This window comes from Conger conger, chromosome 11 (genome assembly GCF_963514075.1).
Source record: "Conger conger chromosome 11, fConCon1.1, whole genome shotgun sequence".
Lineage (NCBI taxonomy): Eukaryota > Metazoa > Chordata > Actinopteri > Anguilliformes > Congridae > Conger > Conger conger.
Window position 1 is genome coordinate 3,864,705 of NC_083770.1, and position 25,994 is coordinate 3,890,698.

A 25,994-nucleotide genomic window follows, 5' to 3' on the forward strand; every position below is an offset into this window, starting at 1 on the left:
ATGTGGAAATGGGAATTGACGAAGGGTGCCTCTGCCTGCTCTCACCTGCCCCTGCTCCCCCTCGTGCTGGCGCTGCTGGTGTCCCTGCTGCCCGGCGCCTGCTGCAATGCCCATCCGCCCCGCGGCACCAACTCCTCCGCCCCGCTCGAGGGCCGGCACCGTCCGCCCCGCGGCACCAACTCCTCCGCCGCGCTGGTGGGCCGGCACGTGCGCAGCTACAACCACCTCCAGGGCGACGTGCGGCGGAGGAAGCTCTTCTCCTTCCAGAAGTTCTTTCTCAGGATCGATACAAACGGCAGAGTCAATGGCACCAAGAGCAGAGACGACCCCACTAGTGAGTAACCCAAATAATTTATTACTTTTTTTTTTGGTAATAATGATGGCTTTCATGTTCATACCTGCACTGAACGGAGCATATAAACATGCTCTTTTCTTCCTTTGCCTCCCAACCTATAACAATACAAGTATTAGGTAACTGTTTCCTAATATAAATAATTTGTATATTGTTGTTTTAAATTATTATGCCTTAAGTAATTGAGGCAAAGAGCAGAGCTGAGGTTTCCACCCCATTTTGTCACATAATGATTACAGTTTCCTCAACATGTTTGACAAGGGCTTCTTCTGGCACACAGTGGTTTATTCAGCCCAGACCCGCTGTAGCAAGCGGAGGGCACCTTACTCACTTCCGAAAAGCGCCAGGCACATTCCCATAGGAGCCTGTTGTCCATATGGCAATTCATCAAGTTTTATTTCTGGGTTCTAGCACCAGAGAAGGGGAAACTATTTAAGATATCATCGTAGGAATTTCATTGAACCATTTTTCTTTGATGGCTTCATAGCCCGGCAATTAAAATATGTGGGAAAGCATCAGGACTTTTTGACCTGTTTATTACACATTTCATCATGTGTTTAAATGAGGACAGGGAAAATTTTATTTCTATATTTTCAGGTTTACAGAACTCTTAAATATCAAGTAATTCCTTCATCCTTCATTTGTTATGGTTAACCCACCCCCTGCAAAAAAGCTGATGTTTTGAGAACTTCTCATGTGTATATTTGGCACATATTGAGTTAGCTAGTTTCATATGATACAACATGTGAAATGAACCAATATACCTGCAAGACTTCACAGAGGATTATAATATTTTAAATGATTGATGATGCATCTATAGTTAAGCAATGGGATCTTTCCCTAACATCAGAAGCATATTCTTTTAGTCCAGACTGGTATTCCCAGGACTGGCACATCCATAAATTTATGGTCCGTTTAAAATGATTTACTTTTATTACTGTCCCTATACCTGGGTAGAGGAACACATTTCTAAGACACATTCTTAATCTTGAGCGCTGTGGTGAACAAAGGGAATGTTATTCATTAGCTGAGATTATTATCAGCCTTAATATACTGCTTCTGCCTTGTATTTCAGTTTATTTACTTAAAAGAATAACTACCTTTTTATGTCCTGAAGTGTATTCTCACATGGAGAGCGGGTAAGTTTATTTTCAGATGGTTCCAGTTAAGCAGTGTAGCTGCATTCTCTGTATGTGTACTGACTGTTACAGCCCCCAAACCCCAATGAAAACGCTTTGCCACAGCCTGAAGATGTTGCGCTGCAACTTTTGGCAGTCGCTTAATGGAATGAAATTATTTTAAATGATCTTCCTGAAATGAGATCCTTGGAATTTTGAATTCGTCTTTTTCTGTGTGATGCAGCCTTAGACACTGCTGGCAGTATAAATTCCAGCAAATTTCATGAAAGACTTTGCTTTTGTTGCTGTGTATCATTCCTGATAACAATACACTCATCATTCAACACGGCGATGCCTTGACCACTGTCCTGATCAAACAATCAGCACAGTGATTGCGATTCTTGAAGAAAACATAAAAAGTTTGCCTGGCAGTATTGACTTCTGAAGAGGTAAATAGTACGGATAACACCATTTGTAATTCAGAAAAGAGGGTAGTGATTTGCCTGTTAAAGAAATGCTGAGCGACTGCTGTGTTGCTTGGTAAATGTTCAGGAAAAGGTTTTGGTACATTCGCCACTGAAAAAGTAGAAAAAGTACAATAACACACATAAAGGCGCAGTTTTAGCGCAGGTAGCTAGCCAGCGAGTTAGCTAGAAAGGACAAATGGACACAATAACATTTTTATATTTTATACACTTTAATCTTATGCAACATTTTGCACATGATACTGTATATCAATGTATAATAACTAATATTATGTTTCATATTGCAAATTGAGGCTATTCAGGTATCATGTGTGATATCCTACAGGTCATGATGTGTGAAATTATGGTGGCAACAGTTATGCAAAAAGAAAATTCTCTCTTAACTTTGAAGCAGTCACATCCTCGTCTAGTTAATCTTACTGCCTCATCAATCTGTACGTTTTCTAACAATGTTTTTGAGTCAGTGTCATTTCCAGTCAATCATAATTATTTCTGCTGCCGGGTTTAATTAGCTACAACAAATACAATATTCCCTTACCATGCGTAGTGACTCCTCCAGTGGTTTGGGTGCCCACTGTCTGCAATAATAGCTGTATAATTTGTGCAGCAGCTCAGCTGGTGGTTTGCAGAGTGGAGAGATACGTAGATCTGGGCTGGTCCCTTTGAACTGGCAATGGTCACAATTACCATGCAATGCATGCAGTGATATACACTCAGTGAGCATTTTATTAGGTATTTATTCGTTTTCTGCTGCTGTAGCTTATCTATTTAGAGGTTTGACACGTTGTTTTCCAAGATGCTCTTCTGCATACCACTGTCGTAATGTGTGGTTATTTGCGTTACTGTCACCTTCCTGTCAGCCACAACCAGTCTGGCCACTCTCCTCTGACCTCTGTCATTAAGGCATTTCTGTCCGCAGAACTGCTGCTCACTGGATGTTTTTTGTTTTTTGGACCATTCTCTGCAAATTCTAGAGACTGTTTAGGTGAAAATCCCAGGAGATCAACAGTTTCTGAGAAACTCAATCCACCCTGTCTGGTACCAACAATCAAAGTCAAAAGTCACATTTCTTCCCCATTCTGACATTTAGTCTGAAAAACAGCTGGCATGCTTCTTGACAATGTTGGCATGCTTTTTATGCATTTAGTAGCTGCCACATGATTAGCTGATTAAACTTGGTGTACAGGTCTATTTAAAATATATTTTCTTGTTCATTCACCTAAATTGAGCACATGATATTTCTTCTTTTTTTTTTAACATTTAATTATCAAACACTGAGATTTAAAAAGTTCAATATGCCACATGAAAAGGTTACATCTGCAACAATCAGTCAATACTGCTGATAGTTTCCAAGAACACAATACACCAGAATATATGCCCACAAGCGTATGAAGTAAGCAATATTGCAGAAAAAGATTTTAAGGTTTTTTACATTACGTTACTTTACATTACAGTCATTTTGCAGACACTCTTATCCAGAGCGACGTACGCTAAAGTGCAAATCAAACCCAGAGACAATTTCATTCAGGACCCTAGAGGAAAGTACAGTTCCAAATCCTAGAGTGATCATATAGATACAACTTGAACCCTTGAAGAGTACATACCACGGTTGGCAGCTAGAATACCCCGAATACTACAACTATACATAAGTGCTATTATAAGCTATGGCAAACACAAGGCTAATGAAAGTGGTGAGGTAAGGAGGGAAAGGTGCAGCCTGAAGAGGTTTTCAGTCTGAAAGTGGTCAGAGACAGACAGCAGTCATGACTGAGAAGTGCAGGTTTTGGAAATAATATCTCACTATGCATAAGCCCATTTAACCGGTGGCTGTGCTCTGCGTGGTGTGAACTGATCCCAGCAGCTATGCTGGCTGTGCTCTGTGCGGTGTGAACTGATCCCAGCAGCTATGCTGGCTGTGCTCTGTGCGGTGTGAACTGATCCCGCACATCGATATGGCAACGCCCTCTCTGATGTGAAAGGGGAGGTCCGTGAATAAAGAACGGCCTTTCAAGCTTCTCTCACTCATTTTGATATCCTAAGCCATTGTGGAGGGTAGGGCTAATAAGGCAGAGTATGGAGGACTCAGTGGCAACAGAACTTGTCATTATTTTACTTAATGCTACCAATCAATAGAATATACTATACGAGAGAAGAATCAGTGTCCTCTCTTAGGCAAGCAGTCTCAAAGTCTCAAAGATCAAAGTCCAATTTTAAAGATAACTATAGGTGTCTCTGGGATTGTTATGGTAATATCTGTTTATCTTCCGTTTGTGTCCGTGGGAGGAATTGACTCCATTTAGCCACCCCGGCTTCCGAGATATATCATGGAACACTTTATGTGCAAACATTGGCGAACTCCTGGAATGTAAATTCAGTCTCATGTCCTGATCCCTTGTGGATTTCAGGTCTGTAAACAGTCAAAGTACATCATTGCAAGTCTTGCTGTGCTCCAAGTAAGGATGTTAATTTGCACTGATTGTTGAACGAGGATTTACACAGACATTTTTAGGGGCAGGGGTTCAACCAATTTAATGTGGGATACTTTGTTGTCATATTAATAATTGGATCTATATTGATAGATTGAGTAGAAGCTGTAGGTTCCTGCATTTAGAGAACAAAATTTGTGTGGTTGTTCATGCATGCCTGCAAAATGCTGCTACATGAAAAATAATCATAATCTTAAATATAGCAGTCTTATATTTGCATGGGCAAATAAATAAATCAATGCATAAAGTTTCATTTCACAGTGTCATGATAACATTTAGAGTAACAAATGGCAAGATTTTTACTGGCACTACTTTTATTACCTCTTAAAACAAACCGTTCTGGCCGAGTCTTATCTTTGGTCTGGTTTCAATACTTGGGTTCTCCGTTCTTTGTTGTCAAGCTGTTCTTTAAATGAGTAGAACAAAACACTGTCATTAAATTATTCCAGTTATTCATTTCATTTGAAGATTTGTAGAATTGTTCTGTACAAAAACATACAGACAGGCAGACAGACAGACAGACACACACACACACACACACACACACACACACACATAGACACACACACACAAACAACTCTCTTCATATCTATATCACTGAGGGTGATGATGTTCGACCATCGATGATGTTCCCTCTCTCTTTATTTTAAGTGGAAAAGCAAAATAAATCTATGTAGGTTTTTAGACCTATGTTAGCAAGATCACATCACTGTCACATTGTTTCAACACTTCTCCACCGAGCAGAAAGAAATACAGATTGTAAATGCAGGCAACTGCATATACTAATCAACATAATTATGCATTTGATAATTAACTTGACCAATTAGTTAGCATCCTGCTTATACATTTTAAAACAAATACATCTAACTCCAATGTCTTAAAATATAACACACTGTATCACAATAATGTGATTCATGGTACAATAACAGGACATTAAGGTACAGTTAAGGTAAGCACTATTATCAAAGAGGAGATGTTGTGAAACTGGAGATCATACTGTCAAATAAAAGACAAGCTCAAATTAAAGACAATCACAAGTAGTGAAATTCAATTTAAATTTACCGTCCTTTTGGGGCTCCTTTGCATCCGGTGAATAAAATAATAAATGTATGCTTCAAAGAAAAATTTTACTTTGCCAAACTCTCTGAAATTTTACTTTGCCAAACTTATTTATAATTCAAATTAGAGAGAATATGTTGATTGAGTCTAGTCCATTCATAATGTATGCATTGTCAATCAGTCCAGTGAAATGAATACCAATTTAACCATTTCAGTGTTGACTTTAGGTTTGGGTTAGTCACACACTGCAAGTCTGCAGCAAACTGGTGCATATACTCCTGATTAGATTGTGTCTAGTGTGGTAGAGAGCATTTAGCAGCTCTATATCTATGGTTCAGGGTTCAACTACTGCTTGGATTAAGAGGTGCAGGATCTTTTCATTCATGTTGTCAGGTTTGTGGGCTGCCATCGAACAGAGGTTGTGGCATTGTCAGTCCTCCTCACCCAATTTTGAACCAGTTTAATCCGGTTCTGCTTATTTAGCATCACAGATAGCACATGCCTATGCTTCCAACAAAACTTGCCCGTGTTTGGTCATAGGTTAAAACAAATCAGGGTCTTGTAGTGACCCGTTTTACTGTAGGCGTTCATTAACTGGGACAATGCGTACATACCTCCCTCTAATATATTTATGGGACTGACAATAGAAAGTATTAGCTCTTGACTTCTACTGGGACCTTCATGTTTATGAATTAATGAACCACTTGAGAGGAAGTATGATAATTCAAGACAATGAATTGTAGGGGCATATCCCTTTATGCTCCACAGCATAAACCTTAAATCTTGCATTACCGATTAAATTAAAGGGTTGAAATTATGAGCTATACATTTCCATTAAATAGAACAGTAAAGGTACAGTAATCTAAAAAATATTTTAAACTTTTAACATTGTTATATGTTCGTATTGCCTATATTTTATCGTAAGTGGATATTTGTAAATTCTTCAAGCTAACTATAGCTAATTTGCTTGTTGCCACCGATAACAAATTGGTTTTGTTTTATAACTAGAGCTGTAGTCTTTGCTTGAATAATAAGCAATAGTACACCGAGTTTCAGTGATCGCTTGTCTGGAGTGCAATTTCGGCAGCGAAAAACAATCAGAATAAGCCCCCAGAATTCCATTGGCTGTGGCAATTACCTTTAATTGCTGTACAGCTGTACAATGTTTTGATACATTGACAAATGTACACTTTGAAACCCGAATTTAGGGACTATAAACACAGGCAGAGGGTCAGTGTCAGTGAGCCTTGTTCAATGATAGGAAGGGATTTACAATAGTCTTGTAACAATGTTTTAACACAAACTTTTAAACTATTGTACCTTTAGGTTTAATTACACGACTAAAACCGTTTCTTAAAACAGATATTTTACAGTTCTGGGTCTGTTAGCACAACACCCACAACATTTTATTGTCATAGCTTTCAATAGTTCTGCAAACTAATTAAATGCAGGGCTTTCATATCTTGATGGATGACCGATACAAGGTTTTGAGAATGTGTGCTTGCGCATCTGTGTGAGAGTGAAAGCGTGTGCCTATGCATGCATGTGTATGTTCATCCTCCGCAGACATCTTTACCATGCAATCACATAAGCTGCCATCCATTTTGACAGTATTTATAGGCATCTTTTGTGGTTCACATGGGAGTTCTCAGCTACGCATGCCATAAAAGTGACTTATGAGAGACAGTAAGCAAAAGAACAAGATTACCCTTAGCGTACCTTTCTGTTTAACACAATCTTAATATCTTCATGGATTCTCTCCTGTTTGAAACATGTATAAAAAACACATGGCTTCCATTTTTCACTGTCTTTCTGACAGTTTGGTCTGAAAGTTTTTTCAACACATGGGATGCAGAGACTGGAATTGAATTTTGTGCTATGTCTGTCATTTCTTGTATCTATGAATGGAAGTATCTATGAACACGCTCAACAAGGTTATGAACACGCTTTTGCTCTTTGAAGACACTTTTCCCTTTGTCAAACTTTTAACTGTTTATAATTTGGTGTGTTAATAAATACAATTCCCTACGTTGGGGTGGGGATAATTCAAAAAATTTGAATTCAAAATTCTAAAATATTCATAAAAAATAATTCACACAAATATCATCATGCTGATTACAATAATTGCCTTCAGATTTTTTTTGAGCAACTGAGTCATGCATGAAAACAAAAGCAAACTACACTCACTGATCACTTTTTATTAGGTATTTATTAAACTTATTTTGTTTTACTTATTGGTCTTCTGCTTCTGTAGCCGATCCACTTAAGAGGTTTTATGCATTGTGTGTTACTGTGTGCGTTACTGTCACCTTCCTGTCAGCTTCGACCAGTCTGACCATTCTCCTCTGTCTTCTCGCAGAACTGCTGCTCACTGGATGTTTTTTGTTTCTCTGCAAACTCTAGACACAGTGCTACGTGAAAATCAGCAGTTTCTGAGATACTCAAACCACCCTGTCTGGCACCAGTAATCATTCCATGGTCAAAGTCACTTAGATCAAATTCACTGGCGAGCACACAGGCTTCGGTTCTAATGGTGTTTTACAATAACTCACTAGTGAGGACCAAGTTCCAGGCTTTACAGAACCATGGCTCACATCACATCATCAACTGGATACCTAATGGCACCTCTGCTACAAAAGCTGACAGGTCAGCCCAAAAACAGAGGCACGCTTGGAAGGTAATGTGCCCCACGTAACCAATGGAGTACCAGTTACCAGATCACAGTAATAGCGGGGAGACACCTCAGCACCACAATCACATCATCATATGCAATACTTTGATTACCAGTTAAGCCCAAAAGACCTAAGCAACAACTAGCCTGGGAGGCTTCCGAAAGGACAGACATCCTCACCATAAAAGTGGACAATAAGTCATTTTGTTTCATGCATTCTCGTTCACAAGTGCAGGAATGCAGGCCGGAGATCAAAATGACCAGTGATACCAGGCCAGCTCTTGTGCTTTATAGCACTGATCAGGGTGTGGCCACATAGCTGGTATGCCTTAAAGATCATTAGGGTGGAGAGACAGGGCTCATTCCCATCCCTTATTCTTTTCCTCTTTTCCTTTTCTTTTCTCCTTTTCTTGGCTCTAGCTCTGCCCATCAGGAGAGGCTAGGAAAAGATGAAAGATAAAGAAGTAAAGAACAAGAAATCGAGAAAACACAAATTAGGCAAATGGAATGCCCTGGCTCCTTCAAACAGCAGTTCAAAGGCACGTCACATGGGGAGAGGTGGACCCACAGGTCGATCATTTATACGTCAGGCTTTCCAAAAAAATACTTCTGCAAGGATGTGCTGATGTTTTCTTGCTCAAGGGAAAGATGGGTTCCTAACTTCTACTTCTTGCTCCTAGAAGGAACAATTAAGGGGTTGGAATGTCCTTAAAGATGGCGGACCACGATTGATTTCCAGTTCTGGAGCAAGTAAAGGATAAAAGAGGAGAAAAATGAGTGATTGGAATGAACCCAGCGAATGGAATGAACCCAATGTCTCGATACAAAAGAGAATTTTGTGTGCCATTAGTATTCACCTTGGTAATAAATTAAATTTTGATGCAAAAGGTTAAACAATTAGAAAGAAATTCAAACTCTAATTTATAGAAAGAAATTCAAACTCTACTTTATGAATTTCACACAAAATACAATACAATACATTCACAGAAATGATGATTATAAATGTGTAGATGCGCAGGGTCTATAGAGTTATAATTTCAGGTCAGCTCTTATTCCTGTATGAGAAAAACTTCAACTCAATCCTAACACCGCAACCACAAATGTTACTCTAGAGTTTTCACACCAAGACTAGACTGTGTACTGTTCTTTCATGATGAAATAGACTCCTCGGAATAATGCAAGCCCTGTGATCAGGTATTTGTTTGACACAAACAATAATCTCACTATTAAAGAACCTATCACCCCCTTACATATACAGCATGAGGAGACATTCATTATTCAGGGGTGGAATCTAAGATGGCCTGAGTGACTGAGTGCAGAAAGCAATGGATGTTCCCAATCTTTTAGCTCACATAGTAATTTTCTCTTATGAACTCATGACAACATATACAGTACATCTAAAATGGATGTAACAAGAACTGGCTTGACATCATAATCTCTCTGCTTCTCATTTTCGAAGAACCACTGCCTGCTTTGCTTGTACATTTTGAAAGTTAAATATTCATCTGACATTTACATTGAATCAATATTTAATTTACATTGAATATGATATCTAATTCAATACACTGGGAATTATACCACCAGAGACTGTGAAGTCAAATGTCAAGTATGGTCTGCTAAGCCACTTATACTGTATGAGTGGCTTTAGTCTGTTTATCAAATTACCATGATACTGTTCTTTGCATGCCAGTAGATCTGAAATTACAGTATAAGCTACATCAATGAGCTTCTGCACGAGCCTATATTTATGTACAAAGAAGTGTTAGAAAAAAACCCCATGTTAATGCTTGTTGTCACAAACCACTAATTAGATTCTTCTGGACTTCATCACAGACAGCCTAATGTGGCTCTGAGAGAGTTCTGCCACAGAGTTGTTTAAGTATGGTTTCCCCATGAATCCGTTTGAGGACTGCGTACCCCTAATGAGGTCTTTGTGATGTAAGAGCTGTCCAGCACAGCTTGCATCACCGACCACCAAAAGACAGCACTGTCACACAACATACAGCATACTTTAGGACCAAAGCTGATGTGATGAGGCAGTTTCGGGCCTTCTTTGGTTCAGAATACAGTTTACCTTGTGGTATACTCTGACAAATAATAGTGTAGTCTTACACTTGAGGTAGTTATGGCAGTTTACAGTTCAGTGAACTGTGTTCTCGGTGTACATTTGCTTATTTGGCGCACATTGTGGGATTTAAATGTGCAGCATAAAACTGACATAAATATTATCTGCATGAAAGACATTAACACCTGAGGTGAATTACACAGCATACATACTGTACTATCTAGATGCTGCTGGATATTTTTCGAAAGCAATTCTGGCTAAATACCAGAGTACTTTGGTGTGTCATTGCCTGGCAAACCCTTAATGAACAGATGAAGTATCACTGGGTGTGTGTTAGTGGGGGAGATGGGGGGGGGTTACAACCTTCAATTTTGGTTAATCTACGGTAATAAAGGGGGAACTAGTGATCTGACCGGAGCTACATCTGGACGGGCTCTTTGTAAAAGAGCAGGCAGGAAGGAATGGCTGCTAATTATCCGTTGCATGCCCGGGAGGCTGGGGGGAGGGGGTCTGAGGGCACCTGGTGGCTGGTCCAGAGGGCCGATCTTATCCATGGAAGATCTTAAACCCCCCCCCCCCCCCCCGCTGATTTACACTAATGCAGCATGTTCCAGCCCTGGCTAACATGCCCTTTTCAGAAGGGGACTGCCATCCATTCCTCGCCACCTTTCTGGGTGTGTCTGAGGACACATCGGAGAGCTTTGTTCCAAGTCGGATGGTCAGTCGGGAAAGCCACCAGTCCTGTTCCGTGAGCCTACACTTCATTGTGTCACAGCGCATGAAAAAACCTGTGTCACACTGTGTCACAGAGCATTAAAAAACCTGTCACACTGTGTCACAGAGCATTAAAAAACCTGTCACACTGTGTCACAGAGCATTAAAAAACCTGTCACACTGTGTCACAGAGCATTAAAAAACCTGTCACACTGTGTCACAGAGCATACATCACAGTGGGTCAGAGTAACAGATCCCCAGACATGCTACAGTCTCACCCAGGATGGAGCTTAGGAGATGCTCAGTTGACATCCACGGTTTAGAGGTTTCGTATATTTTTTAGACATTATACCGCATCAGCATCTGTGTCATACTTCAAAGGTTCCTCTGCAACAATGCATGCCTCATACTGGGTTAACAAGCAGTCTGGTATTCATTAACCTTCAAAAGGGCTCTTATATTCTTACATCCATCTTGCTTACACAGTCATCATTCACAGCTTCAATACTGATGAAACAAAAAAAAAACCTTTAGGTAATGTTTCTGTCAGTTATTATTGGCATGTTTTCCTCAAAGGGCTGCAGTCCAATTTCACACATAACAATGCGTAGAAACTCTGCTCATATACTGCAGCCTCCTTAGAATTCTCTAGAATGTTTGTCACAAAAAGATAACCACTCCATATAACTCGTGACCCATAGTTTGCACCGCTGGCCTACAGGAGAGTGGGGCGTGGCAGAGCCTACAGGAGAGTGGGGCGTGGCAGAGCCTACAGGAGAGTGGGGCGTGGCAGAGCCTACAGGAGAGTGGGGCGTGGCAGAGCCTACAGGAGAGTGGGGCGTGGCAGAGCCTACAGGAGAGTGGGGCGTGGCAGAGTGGGGCGTGGCAGAGCCTACAGGAGAGTGGGGCGTGGCAGAGCCTACAGGAGAGTGGGGCGTGGCAGAGCCTACAGGAGAGTGGGGCGTGGCAGAGTGGGGCGTGTCAGAGTGGGGCGTATCAGAGTGGGGGCGTGTCAGAGCTAATCGACAGTTCTCATTACCACACCCAGACAATTTGGGTCAACTTTTATCGTTGGAAATTTAGGCTTAGAAAAATATGTTTTAAAATACATTTAAATTACTGAATAAATAAATTAATAATAATTATGCACATTTGTTTTATTGTTGCCAAAAGACAGCTGGCAATGTTACTCCTTTAATATGCTATTCAAAACCCAATGACACTCAATTTGAATATTTGTGATTCACTTTCAGAATCTCATCTGGCAAAAGAGATGTATTGCACATAATCTTATGTAAACCATTGCTATAATGGGTGGCACTTTACCTCTGGGTATTGCTTTTGCATGAAGCACAAGAAGAACAATTACAAAAGAGGTTTCATGAAGTAATGGCTCAGTGCATTACCATTAGCATCACATGCTTCATAAGACAGTGTGTACCTTTCCTGTGATCCCCTCCATCTCGTGCTATGTTTACACAATGCAGCAGAATTTGGTATGAGCATTTAAGAGTTGCCATTATGATTCATGCATCCGGCCCCAGTATCTTAGCGCTGACCCTCCTTAAACGGGGGTTCACATTTTGCATCGAGTGTGGAGGCGGGGGCATTCCTAATGTGAAAGCACTGGGAGGCAATGGCAAGACAGAAAACATGTCCCAAACATTTTATGGGAAAACGGCTTAGGTAACCGAATTCACATGCTCCGATACTGTCTCGCATGTGTTTAAACCCCATGACACATGAACAAGAGGGCAGAGTCCCTTTGGGCCGGATACTGGTGTTCCAGGGTCAATAAAGTGTTTTGAAAGATTAATTGTGACAAGAAAACAATCTGCATGAACATGTTCTGGTCTGTCAAAAGACTGAGACCGAGCAGGAGGTCTGGTAATGATTGAGGATTTGTGTTATGATTTGAGTCAGCACTTTATTAAAATGTTTGGGCCATTCAGTTTTACACAAAAATGACCGTATAATGACAGATTAATATCTGTGATGACATAAAATAATTTAATTAAGGTTACGAAGAAAAAAGTTAATGTGGGGATACAGAAATGTTTCCTCACATAATAAGCAGGATTAGTGAACAAAAGGACATTTATTGAGAGAACTTACTTTGACCCTGTTGTACTCAACAGCCTTTAAGATGGTAGCCTACTTCTAATCAAATGTTAGTATCTCAGATACAATTAGTTATATTGGTATAACTCAACTTATGACAATCAAAGCACTGAAAGTGACCCATCTGCAAGCAACATTAATCTTGCTAGGTGGGTTCATACTAGAACTCGGTCAAATGCATACTTGCTTTGGTTTCAAACACAATTTACTGAATTTATCTGGTGTATTGGAACCATTGAAACAAACCCCACAGCGTTCTGGTCCTCTTGGTTGGCTCAGTTGCACCAGGTGCCAAGGAGTCGATTTTGGAATAGAATGCTCCATCAAACTTTTGGATGACAACTGAAAATTCAGAGACATTCAATAGTAGTCTCATTAATATTGTGCAACTGCCCAAAACAGATGCCTAATGCAACCCATGTGTGATAAAAATCATTTGGCAGAATCATTAGTTATTTTATGTTACAAGCCGTTACAAAACTACAACATCACTACCTTTGGAGTTATCTCCACAATTTGTGACAAATGCAATTATAGAATATAATATATATATATATATATATATATATATATATATATATATATATATATATATATATATATATATATATATGCAGGTAAGAATATTCCCTGAGCTCAACCACAATTTTTGGCACCCCTGGTTTAATACTTTGTGTTGTAAAAATCCAGGCAAAGATGACATGAGGTTAGAAAACATATTTGGAGTGATTTTTGACGATTCCTCCTTGCAGAATTTTTCAGAATCATTGATATCTCTGGGATACCCCCTCAGACCACAAGTAATGGGATTTAAGTCTGGAGACTGAGATGGCCATTGCAGAACATGGTTGTTGTTTTTACTGAACCATTTCTGTGTGGATTTTGATGTATGCTTGGAATCATCGTCCTGCTGAACAATATGAGGCGGAGCGTGCGGAGCTAATTTGGGCAGACAACTGGAGAAGCATCGCGCCTCACATGATCCTTACATCTAATGGGAGGGGCTATATAAACCACCAACCTGCTCTTTCTGCATGCTAACGCCATAGCGCTGCCTGGCTCATTCTGCATGCTAACGCCATAGCACTGCCTGGCTCTTTCTGCATGCTAAACCCATAGCGCTGCTTGGCTCATTCTGCATGCTAAAGCCATAGCGCTGCCTGGCTCATTCTACATGCTAAAGCCATAGCGCTGCCTTGCTCTTTCTGCTGCATTGTTTGTGCTATGCTGTCACTCCCATGCTGCTGATACTGCATCCGATTGCTGCATTTGCTCTAATTATGAAGCTTATTCCTGATTCATGCTTCTTTTGTGCTCCCACCACCTCAGCATCCACCTTTAAGCTCTGCTTCTCAAAAAAGGGGGGTTTGTAGTCACTCCCTGTTTTGGCTGGCTTACAACAGGGAGTGACGAGAGGCAGAGCCGACAGTCAGTAAAGTTTGCATTTACATTAAACCTCAATAAATATAACTTAATTCATTGTGAACTGTCTGACTGAACTACCAACGACAAAGACTCAGCTTCCTAGCAGAGGCAACCCGGTTTTCAGATAATATTATTATTTTTATCTGAATTGTTCCTTCGCTTTTCCCATGCAGAGGGTTGACAAAAGGATTTTGCATACTTGTTACCTCATTTTTATATTCAAGTGAAACAGGAAGTGATGGAATCACAGAATATAGTTCCTTTAGACTGAAATAAACTAAATGTAACTGAAATTGCATTGTATTGTCAGGGGTGGCAATAATTTTGGACATGTATGTTTGAACATAAAATATAGATAATTATCCATGTCGTTTATTATATGCAGCCTTTTTTCTCTATTTTTAATAAGGGTGCCAATAATTCTGGAGCCCACTGTGGGTAACCTTGAACTTTGGAAGTTTGTGGTTGAGCAAAACAGCTAAACTTTGTGGGCCTAAAAATTCTGAACTCAAACATAGTCTTACATAACCACAGTATGTTCTATGTTCATGAGATCAGGATGCTTGCCAATGCCTTTGGAAGTACAGAATCTTATTAATATTAATATTTACAAAATCCAAATGCTTTTGACAAATCGATGTAGGCATATGTTGCTTTTCAGCATGTTTCTTCCTCTGAGCACCATGTGCAGTATTTAAATGTTCACCCATGAAAAACAGCAATAATATCTTCAAAAGAGAGTCATTACATGTAGCGGAAGCACTTTTAACAGCCTTCCTTAATTTAACGCAGAGGTGTAAAAGGCCGGATACAGCCTGAAAGTAAGCCGTGCTACCCTCAGTGAGCGACTCAAGTCTCCGGCATGGAAGGCTAAAGAAAAGAACCAACAGCAAATTGCAATGTCTTATATGTCTAATAATTTTAATAAAGTATGTGAGCTCATTACGGTCAGTTCCGGCACTTGTGGTTGCATTTCTCTTGCCAGTGTCATGTATTTCAACACAGGCCAAAGAACAGCATAATGCATACTTCCTGTAAGTATGTAAAGTATGTGTGAATTCATCATTACCTGTTTCCATGCTATGACATTTAAATGATTGTTGGTGCCAGACCAGGGTGGTTTGAGTATCTCAGAAACTGTCTCTAGAATTTGCAGAGAATGGCGTGAAAAACAAAGAACACCCAGTGAGCAGCAGTTCTACCGGCGAAATGAAAATGGAGATCTTGTACCACGGGCCATATTTCGAAATGCATTCTATTCTGTTCCTATTCCTACATATGTTTCAGCACGTGCATTAACTCCAATGGAGGGAAGAAGGGTGAAACTGATGTAGGATTAGTTACCTGCCATAGACTACTCTGCTGTGACTTTGAGTCGGTGGCGATGCAATCATGTAAATTTGGCTACTCTGCAATTCTACAACCACTGCTGAAGGCTACCCACAACGGCAATCAAAATACAGAAGTCTTAAAAACATTTTCATAAACACTAAAAAAAAAAACAAGAAAAAACAAATTATTGGCATCACTACAATGCAGGATTTCATTAAAAAAAAACCTTAATCAGTTGGCTGTTTCTGTCAAGTGTCCATTTCAGATAACCCATCGCTACTATCAATGACATATTTCCCATTTCATATTAAAAATAAATAATAAAACTTACTTGTCACCATCTTGAATCAGTCAAAAGTTAGGGCCAGTGGGAAGTAAAAATCTCCCAATCTAAATTATGATATCAAATTGGTGAGAAATTGCGAATGTTTGAACTAATGTGTGATGTGGACGTAGTGTTACATACAAATATAACAGTAGGCTGCAACCTATGTTTTGTCTGCAGTAAGCAATTTTCATGATAAAAAAAGATTTACTGGACGCACCCTAATTAGTTTTGGAGCTTGAAAAAATCAGATGCTTTCACTTTTAGAAACACTGCATGTGGTTTGCTTGGTGGCTTTGCTCACATAAATCATTGATAGCTTACAGCACAGCAGCAGGTAACATTACTTTGTTATTATTTTGAATGAGTTATCTCAGTGGGGAAAATAAAAACACACAGATCCCCTTGAAGAACAAGTTTTCTCCTCACATTCGAAGGGCATCAGTTCTAAAACGGTCTGGAATGGCAGCATGGTTGAGTATAGGACAAATCAGGATGTTTGTAAACAGAGGTCGCTAAGAAACTTCCGGGTGGCCACTCAGCCAAGGAACAAAGTAACGTTACTTCAAAATCAACTGAACCAGAGCTGTGTAGAAACAGTTAGCAAGTTAACAATGCTGAAATCGTGTTTTGTTTGCGACTGTGATGTCAAATGTAATGGGGCTCACAGTGGATTGGGATTTTTCAGATTCTTTCATGAATCTGGAGAACGTTGTTAGTTCGTTTCAGATCACACATACATTCGCACACGGATTTCCGAAAATATTGATAAATGAGGCCCAATGTGTTTATACATACATTAATTTGTTCTTATATTGGAACATGATTTTTTGACATAGAGAAATGGTACCAAGGATTGTTAGAAGATGCCTTTTATTGAATATGCCTTTTATTGTCTGTGGTGAGGTGGGGGTTGTAAACTCTGGCTCTCAAGTGCTGTCGGGGAGCATGCTGTTTTATTGCCCTGCATTGCGATTACGAGGCTGATTGGAATCTATTTCACAATCTGGCCGCAGTTTTTGTATGATATAAATATGAACGCAACAGTAATTTGAGATGCCGAAGACTCAACCACAAGAGGGCAGAGTGGATGGGTTTAATATTTCTGTAGTTTTCGGGAAAAGATGTTGGCCGCCTCGTATCTTGCCCAGTTTCAATATAAGGGCCTAAGATTGTGGGGGACAGATAAGGCCTACTGTAAATGTTAGGCAGCCGGGATTTCTAATTATCACAAGAAACAATAATGCTAGCTCCAATAAGGCTGGGGTGGACCTCCAATGGAGTGCAAGACAGTGGTTAGTTCCAGCCAGGACTGTGTAACCCTACCCAATATCAACACATTTCCAGACTACCAGCAGGACCTAGCCAAAAGCGTTTCGCTAATCAGGGGTGGGCACTGTGATTTTAACATAGACCCGGCACGTGGGTGTCAGCCAATCTCTACAAGTCGTTCTGAAACGGAGTGTTGAAAATACCAGGGCGGGATCCAACACTGCTATGATGCCTTGCCAATCGATCTCGAGATTCCAAACAAAGCACTGATAATGTGACACGAAGCTAGATGACTGACATTTGAGAAGTGTGCAGAGTTGTGTTGGCTATGATACTCAAAGTTGTGTTGGCTATGATACTCAGAGTTGTGTTGGCTATGATATTCAAAGCCGTTGAATGTTGCAGGGGGGAAAGCGGAAGAGTGTGACAATGTTTCAGGGATAAGTTGAAAGGTGTCTACTCCATTAAATTATATTACATGACATAATTTATTTTCTTCTAAGTAGACACACTTAGGCTACATGTCACATTAGCAGTTTGTAGTGCTGACAATAAAATATGTCCCAAGGTCTTCAAACATTGAAGGTTTTCACAGCTGGGTGAAACAGTTACTAACAAGAAGTTCAACGATCTATGGTTCTCCAGTTGCCAGCGATTAACTATTATAGTGTGCAGTTCCAGTCAATGTGATTAAAACTAGAATCTGTAACAAAAACTAAAAAAGGGTCAAAACATAACCTAATGCTCCATCATTATAGTCCCAGCTCACAGTCTGAAAATCTTAACATTTTGTTTTGTTTTTTTGCTTCAGTTTTTCTGAATGGTGAGGAATTATTTAATGACTTTGATGCATGTTTTATATTCATCATGTAAAACCAACACAGCCATTCCTCCAAGCATGTTAACCATGCATGGTTAACCTCCCACAGGTTAACCTCTTAGCATCGTCTGAAAAATGTCAGAATTAGGAAACGTGAGCTCCCTTTTTGTTTCAAAAGATCTTGTCACAAGATATCTCCTGTTAAAATGCCTTAACACTTGAAGCAGCTATTTAAAAAGCAAAAAAAAAAAAAAAAGGTAGGCACCAGGCCAACAGCATAGAGAAAGAAAGGACCTTGCTTTTGTGCAGAGAGAAATGAAAAAAAATCTAGACATTACTCAACTGATCCCCGCACCTTGACTGAGTCAGGGAGGTAGACTTTTTGTTGCAGTTTAAGCCCTTTGTTGTAACTCTGCCTTTCAACTCTAAGTACAGACACAGTGAATGAGCAGGTGAGTGGGTCGGGGGGCCACAGAAAAATCTGCTTTTTAGTTGAACTCACCACATCAAAGCAGCTCCAAAACAAACATCTAAAACAGGTGCTTTTTCATTGCAATATGCTACATATTCCTTTTACATTAGAGGCCTCAAGCTTGGGAAGTGACTCCTCTCACACCATTCACCTTTCTGTCCGGAGTGAATCCAAGTCTGTCGGCACTATAGTGTGGGTGGTTGTCCGTCTGTATATGAGTGTCCGGTTCTGTATGTCTGGTGACTGTGTGTGTGTGTGTGTGTGTGTGTGTGTGTGTGTGTGTGTGTGTATGTATGTGTGTGTGTGTGTGTGTGTGTGTGTATGTATGTGTGTGTGTGTGTGTGTGTGTGTGTATGTATGTGTGTGTGTGTGTGTGTATGTATGTGTGTGTGTGTGTGTGTGTGTGTGTGTGTATGTGTGTGTGTGTGTGTTAGTAAGTACAAGTGAGGACACTTTTTCACAGGAGCCATTTTGTTGTCCCCCTGGCCCCTGGCATCATTCTTTGATCATTGATCATTAAGGCCTCTCTAATCCCTCCCTGTCTCTCTGTCATCCCATCTCTGTTCTCCTCCTCCTTTCATCCCACCATCTCCCCCATTCACAAGCTAGCTGGATTGCCTTTCATCCCGACTCGATACCCGGAACCTGATCCCTTGTGGAAGGAACTGTCTCAGATCTTGGATGTCTGTTGTGTCATGGTCACAGAGCATGTGATACCACTTCCACAGGTGTTGATTAAACCTCACCGCCTCAGGGCGACGCTCACGCCAAACAAGGGCACATTAATAATGAACACATATTAAAACACTTTAACAATGGATTATGTGCCTACATCTGTGTCTATGCTATTTGGTTGTGTATTTGCATCAACAGTGATGTCATAATATTACAGCAATGGAGTTACAGTGTTACAGGTGGTATTTATCTTATTTTATCTTTTGTGTACTGACTGAAATATCACAGGAGCCAAATCATTTCTCTGGTGGCAGTTGGGTGTATAGCCGCTGAAAGGGTAAATCCAGGCGATGGCTGAACGTAGGGTCGCAGGACAGTTACACACAGACAGCAGGGGGGAACGGGGTGGGGAGCAGGGCGGGCAGTCTGTGAGATACCATGGACCAAAATGGAATGCAGCTTTCTAAAGCAGAGAAAATGGCCTGTGGGTGCAGATGCCCGGTTAAGAGGCAGTATCTCTGCTGACGGCACACTGGGCCAAGCTGCTGGCCACAGCAACGCGCTGCTGCCTGCGTTTTGGCCACCGCTAATCCTTTCTCATCCCAAATATCTTCATGGGTTTAGCTAATTGACTTGTGGAGAGTAAAGGAATGGTTACCACTGCATACGAATCTAGGCTCAAGAAAAATGTAGCCAGCAAACTGATATGGAGCTTGAGGACTTGACTTGGCTGAGTTGCTCTTCTCAGAAAACAAACAAGCCAAAAGAGAACACTCCCAGAACAGAATCTGGCCAGCAACTGTCACTGGGCAGCTTGTTGGGGGGATAAAGCAAATCACTGTCACCCCCCCCCCCCCCGCCCCCCTTGACCACACAGGCACAGAGGCGATGTTTGAGAGTTGTGGGTTAACTGAGAGGGATTAAAGACGCCTCAGACCGCACAAGCGATGGCTAGGCACCGAGTGTGTATCTGCACCGCGTGGTTCCAGAGTGGCCAAGGATGGAAAGCATTACGTGGGTTTAGTTTCTGTCCAAGTCAACGGCCGACACTGCTCCAACCCTTCCTTTGACCGCCCACACGCCTCTTTTTCACTGGATCTGGGAGCTCCATGCCTTGGGCTAGTGGCAATCACTGTATCACAAACCACAAAGGGCACCGAATGCTTTGGTATAAATGTCAAGCACAATGGCTTACCATGGATCGCTGATTCACTTACTCCTCAATATTGCTGAATGTCTTTATTTCCGTACAAAGAATGTCGGCCGACAATGCCAGTGCAACATCATAAGGTCGTTTATAATTAAAGCCTGGAACAAAAGCTAATTTGACATTCCAAAGAATGGACATTTTAGACACCCCAAAGAAAATAATGAGGCAGGATAGAGAAGGGAAAAACAGGAGCATCGCGTTACATCTGTCCGCTCGTCTGTGATCATACTTCTCTCCGGGACATGGAAGACTGCATGAAACGGAAAACCACTGTCTTGCTGAGCACAGTACTATGGTGGTGTAAGCACTGTATGTCCTTTGCCTTTCAGGTGTGCTGGAGATTAAGTCGGTGGCTGTGGGGATCGTGGCTATCAGGGGCCTCAGCAGCAACTATTACCTGGCTATCAGCAAGAGAGGGGAGGTGTATGGAGCGGTAAGTTTCAACTGCAAAGCTATACTACTGTGAAGCCCCCTACAGCAAACCTGGTTGTGGAGGTGGGGGAGGGGACAGGGTGAACACTGTGTCCTGTGGCCAGAACAGTTAACTTAAGCAGCAGTGATTATCATGATGCATACGGTTCAGCAGTGATTATCATGATGCATATGGTTCAAACTGATTATTTGCGGTCGACACAGTTTCTTCCCTAAATTGGCATAGCCAATTGCATTTGGAATCTTACGCTCTGACAGCAATGTCTACAAATTATCAGCGCAGTAGCCAGGAAATACCCCACTGATTCACGGCTCACATCTCTATCTCTCTGTCCATCCCCAGGGGACATTGTGGCTGTTTTTACAATCCCTAGCTAGAGGTAATAATAAAGCACATGTGTGATTTACCCGTAATTGGTTTGATTCACTGCCTTGCATCTTGAAGGTTTCCACAATCAGACGAGTGTCTTTCATTAATTTAGACCTAATAATCTTTAGCCGTGTGTCACGTGACTGTGCCGGACATAAATATTTGGAATCCATAAACATTCACCCTGGCTTTTATCTCCTTATTGTTGTTGTAATTTGAGTAAAAACACATGACCACTCTCGCTCGTTAATTTGACAGATTTGACAGAGTTGCATATATAGCAGTTTTGTCACTTATTTAAGAATCGTCAGGACCCCCTCTCCCCATTTCTTCCATATTAATGTCAACACTCGTTCCAATATACCTCTTAACTCTTCTCAAACTCTTCATCTGTTTGATGTTGGCAAAGAGCCTTTTTTCCTTGGGTCTAAAAAAAGAACCTAGAAGTGTTTTTTAGAAAATTGGTCCACTTCATTGCACCTGAATGATCCCCAAGCAAAAGCCAACTTCAAAGGGAGTATTAAACCAGGGGTGCCAATAATTGTGGAACCTAATTTTCTTTTTGCAAAATTTGGTTGATTCCTTTGACTCATTAATAAAGCGCACTACTTTACGCATGTTGGAAAATAAAGCTTATGTCAATAAATATTATTTTTCAGTTTTTTAGTTTTGTGCATATTTATCAGCTAATAATTCTGGAGTCAATTGCATGTGCTACAGATACAGCGATATTTTCCAAGCAGCATTTCAATTTCGGGTAAACCAAGTATTTTATTTGGTGAACAGACCACAGCAGTCCAAGGCTTAGAAAAAATTCAATGAGGGATGGAGGAATGGCTGTGTTGTTTTTACATGATGAAAACATGCATCAAAGTCATTAAAGAATTATTTAAAATTCCTCACCATTCAGAAAAACTGAAGCAAGCCTTGGCTCCAAAAACAAAGCAGTAGACTTAGAGAACTGCAAAAAAAACAGAGCAAAGCATAATGACTCTGTGATAGAACACTCATGACTGGAATCAGCAGCTTATTGAGCTGTGGTCAGTTATGTACTGTTCCACTGGTCACATTGAATACACAGCCAAATTGCAGCCACAATTGAAGGAGATGATAAACAAATATAAATATATAGTGCAGCTCTACCCAACCGTGAACAGTCAGAACTGCAAACAGGTACAGTCTAAAAATCTGATTGTCTGTTCTAGGCTGTGAAGGGAATTGCGGAGCCAATTCTGTGCAAATATCATTCTATGTCATTACCTAGTTTGACAAAAATGAGGGTTTCAGATGTAAATTTGGACAATATAGTATAAATGGGGCGGCACGGATGGTGCAGTGGGTAGCACTGCCGCCTCACAGCAAGGAGGTCCTGGGTTCGAATCCCCGTCGGCCGGGGCCTCTCTGTGTGGAGTTTGCATGTTCTCCCCGTGTCTGCGTGGGTTTCCTCCGGGTACTCTGGTTTCCTCCCACAGTCCAAAGACATGCATGTTAGGCTGATTGGAGAGTCTAAATTGCCCGTAGGTATGAGTGTGTGAGTGAATGGTGTGTGTGCCCTGCGATGGACTGGCGACCCGTCCAGGGTGTATTCCTGCCTTTCGCCCAATGTATGCTGGGATAGGCTCCAGCCCCCCTGCGACCCTATTCAGGATAAGCGGGTTCAGATAATGGATGGATGGATGGATAGTATAAATGGCTGAACTTGTTTTCAGTGCTGAGGGAAGCTGATATGTTGCACTCCATTGTACGGCTACAGGGTTCTGTTGGTTTACATTCATCATCAAACCCTGTAGCCATATGGATTTTTATTTTATTTTAATTTAGCTAAAAGCAACAATTAAAGACAAATATTGTGTCTCCCCTTCCAGAAAGACTATGGCATTGACTGCATGTTGAAGGAGAGGATTGAGGAGAACGGGTACAACACCTACGCGTCTTCAGAGTGGAGGAACGGGAGGAAGCAGATGTTTGTGGGGCTGAGCGTCAAAGGCAGACCACTGAGAGGGAAGAAGACACGGCGGAAACACAACGCCACACACTTCCTCCCCATCATGGTGTAGCCACCGCCCTGGGCCAGCCTGCCGGAAGGTTCTACTGCACTGAAGAATGACAACTTTCCAAAAACGCTAAGAAATTCACAAACAATATCTGTTCTAAAAGGAAAAGCACTATTTAATAGAAGAGCCTGAACTCAAGACGGCTGAGTGTCACGCAGTATGTGCATTTTTGTCGCGTGTTTTTTTTAAGTTGGAGCACGGGACAAAATAGGAACGCCTTTCTCTGTGCCAAAATGCTTTAAAATGGCTGATCCTAAAAAAGAGGATCACACAAGAAATGAAAAGGAAATATATTCCCTACATTGGGCTACTTCACTGTCATATCACAGTGAGCTGGTGGGCCGAGTTTGTATGCATGTGCGTCTGCGTGTGACCGTAGGAGGAAGGTATTTATGACATACAAGCTAATTTAAAAGACTTTAAATGCACTCTTAAGAAACCCACTCACTGGAGGAACTTTGGGCAGAGAGGATTCGAACAAACTAACAACACAATGACTGACAAGCAAAGCCACAGCGTTGTATTCATCCACTGCTTACTTGGACTGCTCTCAAATAAATTATTTATTTTATGTAATATTTAAAAGGAAAAAACATACAAAGTGGTCAATTTATTTTAATTATTCTTCCTTCTTACACTCTTCAAATACTTTCTTGAATACACAAATAAATTCTCTTCCATATCTGAATTGTCTAGCATTACTTATTATAAGAAAATGAAGCTCTTATTGCCATGGGAATAAACTTATTGTTGATTTGATTAAAACCAAGTACATTTTTTCAGCTTGGTGAAGGTTCTAATTTCCACCTTGAATGTAAAGTTTATTTTGGAGTAATTGTTCTCCATCAACCATCAGGATGGGGAAAAAATTGTATTTCTGTGATTTCGACCATGGTATGATTGTTTGTGTCATACGGGCTGGTTTGTGTATTTCTGTAACCTCTGAACTCCCGGCATTTTCATGCACAACAGTCTCAAGAGTTTACTCAGAATTATGCGAAACACAAAAAACATCCAGTAGTCGCTGTTCTACGGACGGAAATGCCTTGTTGATGAGAGAGGTCAACAGAAAATGACCAGACTGGTTGAAGCTGACAGGAAGGTGACAGTAACACAAATGACCACGCATTACAACAGTGGTAGGCAAAAGAGCATCTCTAAACACACAACGAGTCAAACCTCTTAATGGATAGGCTACAGCAGCGGAAGACTTAATAAATCTAAATAATAAGTCTATCCATCAATCCATTATCTTAACCCGCTTATCCTGAACAGGGTCGCAAGGGGCTGGAGCCTATCCCAGCATACATTGGGCAAAAGGCAGGAATACACCCGGGACAGGTCGCCAGTCCATTGCAGGGCACACACACCATTCACTCACACACTCATACCCACATGCCTAACCTGCATGTCTTTGGACTGTGAGAGGAAACCGAAGTACGCGGAGGAAACCCACGCAAACACGGGGAGAACATGCAAACTCCACACAGAGAGGCCCCAGCCGACCGGGATTCGAACCCCACTGCACCATCCGTGTCGCCCAAAATAAGTCTAATAAATACCTAATAAAGTGCTCACTGAGTGTATGTCTAATTAATTAAATGCACATGTCTATTTCATTTATCACCACATATACTATGTTCATGAAGAATTAAGCACTGTGACATAAGTATTCTTGAGCATATTAATTTACAAAGTATGCCAAACTAGTATGTCAGTGGGGATACCAGGACATATAGCAGCTGTTTAAATAATTGTATGCTTGTTAAAAAACTACTGCATAGACCTAAAATCCAGCGGCGATAAAAAGTGAAGCTTCTTTATACTGACATATGAAATGGGAAACGTATCAAAAATCATCCCGACTCAAAAACCCACCCTGACGAGGGGGATTCTAAAAGTCATCTTTGGCTAGAAGACCACAACATGGGACCAGCTGTGACTAGTTTGAATCCAGACACAACTGGAGCTATGGTGAGTTGGACAGCTTTTAATATCTGAGAACTGTCATTTGATGAAGTCTACAGGGCCCGCCATGTTTATGGGGAGATTCATTTTTAAAGATAAAAGCTTCCAAAAAAAGAATTAAGCTCCAAAAAACAGGAAGCAACTAGTTTCTGATTTTCCAGGCGAGATGTTCTTTGGATAGATAGAATTGTAATGTAGCATTTCTAAAATACTTTAAAGGGTTTCATACAGAAATCTGGAGCCTATCAAAACATCTCCAAGGGATCAAGACCAGTTGTTCACAGAACAACAAATCTATTTAAGATCCTGCAGCCCACACAATACGCATGTGCTTTCGACGCATGCTCAGAATCACAGGCTATAATAGACAAAAAAATGCAGTAGCCTCACAGTCTATTCCTATTCATGTATTGAGACATTTCATGCATTAATAAACAAATGATCAATTAGGCCTAGGTTTTATTAAAAAAGCATGTTGCTGCCCCTGTATACTTACATATGACAATCCCTGCATTGTGGAGAATAAGATGTGTCATGACTGCACTCCTGAGAATCCCGCTCTTGATAT

The 25,994-nt window shown here is 40.9% G+C and overlaps 1 protein-coding gene across 1 annotated transcript; it reads left to right on the forward strand.

Moving 5' to 3' along the window:
• On the forward strand, positions 1-23,461 carry fgf10b (fibroblast growth factor 10b). The gene is made up of 3 exons (XM_061261574.1): positions 1-334; positions 20,932-21,035; positions 23,270-23,461. Exons 1-3 carry the CDS (start codon positions 1-3, stop codon positions 23,459-23,461), a joined length of 630 nt encoding a protein of 209 aa, XP_061117558.1.
• Positions 23,462-25,994: the final 2,533 nt, after the last annotated feature.